At 38.1% G+C, this 3322-nt stretch overlaps 1 protein-coding gene across 3 annotated transcripts in view; it reads right to left on the bottom strand.

The window, feature by feature from the left end:
- The window catches only part of syt1a (synaptotagmin Ia), a 219143-nt gene that overhangs the window by 46245 nt on the left and 169576 nt on the right, over positions 1–3322 (bottom strand). For all 3 annotated transcript variants that reach the window (XM_024284355.2, XM_024284339.2, XM_024284347.2), the window contains one exon: positions 1454–1626. In XM_024284355.2, the coding sequence (XP_024140123.1) occupies positions 1454–1626 (173 nt within the window). The remainder of the gene's footprint in view (positions 1–1453; positions 1627–3322) is intronic.

Here is a 3322-nt window from a genome sequence, read left to right as displayed (position 1 = left end):
AAAAAAAAAAAAAAAAAAAAGTTTAAATTAGACTGATTTTCACTATTTTTTTTAGCAATGTCATTTCTCTGGGTGGATACCACTGCATTAAACATTTACTCACACTCCTAAACAAGTGAGAAGGTCCTCATATGACAAAAAGAAACGGTGACAGCAACCATATGGAGGAGAGAAAACTAATGTGCTCTCTCTTGAAGTGTTAAGTCATCGAAATATTTACTTCTTGATTTAATTTGATATTTGTTTTCTTTAGGGTTTATAAAGTTTGTGCAAAAATTAGTACCCCTGTATGAAACTGTCGAGCTATTTAGTAAAATCTGATCGTGGAGTCTTCAGTTTTGTCAAATCAAACCACAAAAGAGCAAAGAACATAAGAGGGCAACACCAACAATTAGAAATAGCTAACAAAGTAAGGAAAAAAAAAAAAATAACTGGGAGTTATCAGATCTATGGGAAATCATGGCAAATCTGTTAATCAATTATCGGATTTACTTAAAATTTCCTGTTATTTTTGTAACCTCTACCAGTCGGTTCTTCCTAAGCATGATGGCCCACATGGAAGTGGCATTAGCTGTGGAAACCAATATAGCTCCACAACAAACAACATGTACACAGTTTGTACTCCAGAAGGAAGAAACAGCGGTTACCTTGGATACGCAACGCTTCTGACTCTCACACTTGTAACTACAAGACATGTGAATATGTAAAACTCCAAAACATAACGAATACTGGTGGATATATGGTTACATGCTGATTACATCAGGCACACTGCGTTAACCAATCAGGGACTCAGCTTTGGGCACATGACATTTTCAGTGACTAGATCAAAGGGTAGAAATAAAGATTCAATATGGCCGCTCGATGCGAGGATTTTCGCCACTTCCATCCATTTTCTTAACCCGCTGGTTACCGGAGACTTTCTCAACAAAAGCTAATTTTTGTCTATCTTTTGAGAGCAATCTCTAATCTGAAAGATTTGGGAAAAAAGTGTATTTTTTATTTAAATACTTAGCTCTATGGATTTACACTTTGGTCACTTGACTTCAAGATCTTTGAGGTGCTACTTGCTTCGTTTTTTAAATAAATCAAAGTGTGGCTGGACAATTCATTGGTTGCTTTGAGGTTCCTTTAGCTGAAGACCCACTATGATCAGATGATTTCATACTTTGAACATAAAAAGTTGAAGGGGTAATAGCTTTTGTACACAACTATAAAAAATACAATAGTGCAGTACACATACAGAAACATTTAACAGTCATCTGCATATTTACATTTTCATATACAGAAGGCCTAGAGCTACAAAATAAACAAATCAACATTGGAAAGATTGAATCTTTGGTGGTTTTTTGTGGACATATTCAGCATAAAACGATCTCAGCCTTCATCAGAAACAGAAGAATTTTAGGACGATACTTTTATTTAAACCATTGACTCAATGGTTTAAAGCCATTACCTCAGTTTTGGCACCGTCCTTGACGTCCTTCATGTTGATGGCATTTTTGCCCTTGTCTTTGCCCTTCTTTTTGTTTTTCTTCTTGAAAATCCACTTTTTGCAGATGCAGAAGCAGCATGCCAACACCAGGATAATGGCCACAAAGGCGATGGAGACAATGGCCCACGACGGCACTGCCAACAAAACAAAACAGGACCGAGCATTTAGTGCCACTCACGGAGTTGGGAAAGCTAAATATTGTCACAGGTATCCTCCAGGATGAAAACTGTACCTCAGAGAAGTTTGAAGAAACTGTTAAAAGGAATTAAATAGATCACAGATCTTAAAAAAAAGAATACTTATTAGAGCAAATGAGATGGAGAGGAGAAGATTGTATGTGTGCGCGAGTCCATCAGGAACTCCTAATGACCAGTCGTGACTCACAGGACAGTACTGGGGAAGAACACCTCCAGCCAATTTAGTGGAAATAATGGAAGTTGGCATTTTCCAGTTGTAATTTAAACTGTCCATTCTCAGACAGATGACACTTTCGCAGGAATCACCAGCAGCACGGAGCTGGCCGGGAGTGGAAGTGGTGGGTCTGGAGGTTGTGCTCCGGGGCAATAACGCCGTTACAAACATGACATACCAGACAGATATGAGGGTCACATCTGCCATACTCTGGGCTTTAACCCTCCTTTCTACCCTCTTCTGTGGTCATAAGCTTTGTGTCGTGACGGAGAGGATACGATGTCGGGTACATTGGCTGAAATGAGTTTCCTCCACAGTCTGGCTGGGTGCTCTTTTAGGAGTTTAGACACTCAGGAGGATCTCTGAGTGGAGGACAGGAGCCAGGTAGACATGCTGGTGTCCCCAGCAGGTCCCACCAGGATGTGGTCCGAGGGAAGAGTCTAATGTCAAGATGGAGAGATTATATTTGAACCAGTTAACTTCTCAATGACAAATTTAAGATTTGGTTTAATTTGGATTTGACAATGTATTCATGTATTTTAAGAATGAGTTTTGATTGATTACAAAAACATTTCTTTTTATTTCTTTTTTTTTCTTTTTCTATTTTCTCCAAACCCCTGGGTCGTGGACCGGTACTGGTCCGTGGACCACTTGTTACCGGGCCACAGACACAAAAAAAGAAAAACATACGCTAACATAGATTATTTCCTTTACATTTATTTTCTGATCCAAAACATCCTTCTTGGTCGCGTGACTTAAACCTGCATGGATACCTGGATTGCTAAGCTAGTAGCCTAAAGCTAACAAAAACCAAATAATAAAACGTATTTGGAAAGATTCTTTGGGGAGAAAAGAGCCAGTGATGAAACCAAAGAGGAGCCTTCAACTTCAAAGAACAATAAAGCTGCTGTTTACAGACAAAAGCGAGAGTTCTCGTGTATCAGAAGCAGCTCAGACTCTCTACTGCTTCACACATGCAGAAAATAAAGTTGGAGAAATCGTGGATTTACGTTTATATTAAATTTAGAAAATATCAGGTTTACGATGGATGTGTTTTTGCTTATTATCCATCACGCCTTAAGAGTCAGATATAGTTGAAGATAGTGTCCTGTTGTTAGCCTCCACTTTGACGTTAAAGTGCCTAATTTGTGGAAACTTATATAAGGACATTTGAGAATTTCCCTACAGCAAGGCTGAATGAGTTTCAGAAACTTTAGTAGAGAAAAAGTTCCTTTGTTTTCGAAAAAATCCCAGTGAAAGAGGCTTTATGCAAAGACAAAATATGATCATTCTTTTTGCCCTGAAAGATAATCGGAGCCTGGATTGAGAGTTAAAATGACATTCTATTAGGAAAAAAAATAAAGTTTTCTTTCCTTCAAGGATTTTTTTTCAGAAACAACTTTTACAAATCAACAACTT

This window comes from Oryzias melastigma, linkage group LG23 (genome assembly GCF_002922805.2).
Source record: "Oryzias melastigma strain HK-1 linkage group LG23, ASM292280v2, whole genome shotgun sequence".
Classification (NCBI taxonomy): Eukaryota; Metazoa; Chordata; class Actinopteri; order Beloniformes; family Adrianichthyidae; genus Oryzias; species Oryzias melastigma.
Note: the sequence above shows the minus strand (reverse complement) of the source record. Positions and strands in the feature narration are given on the sequence as shown.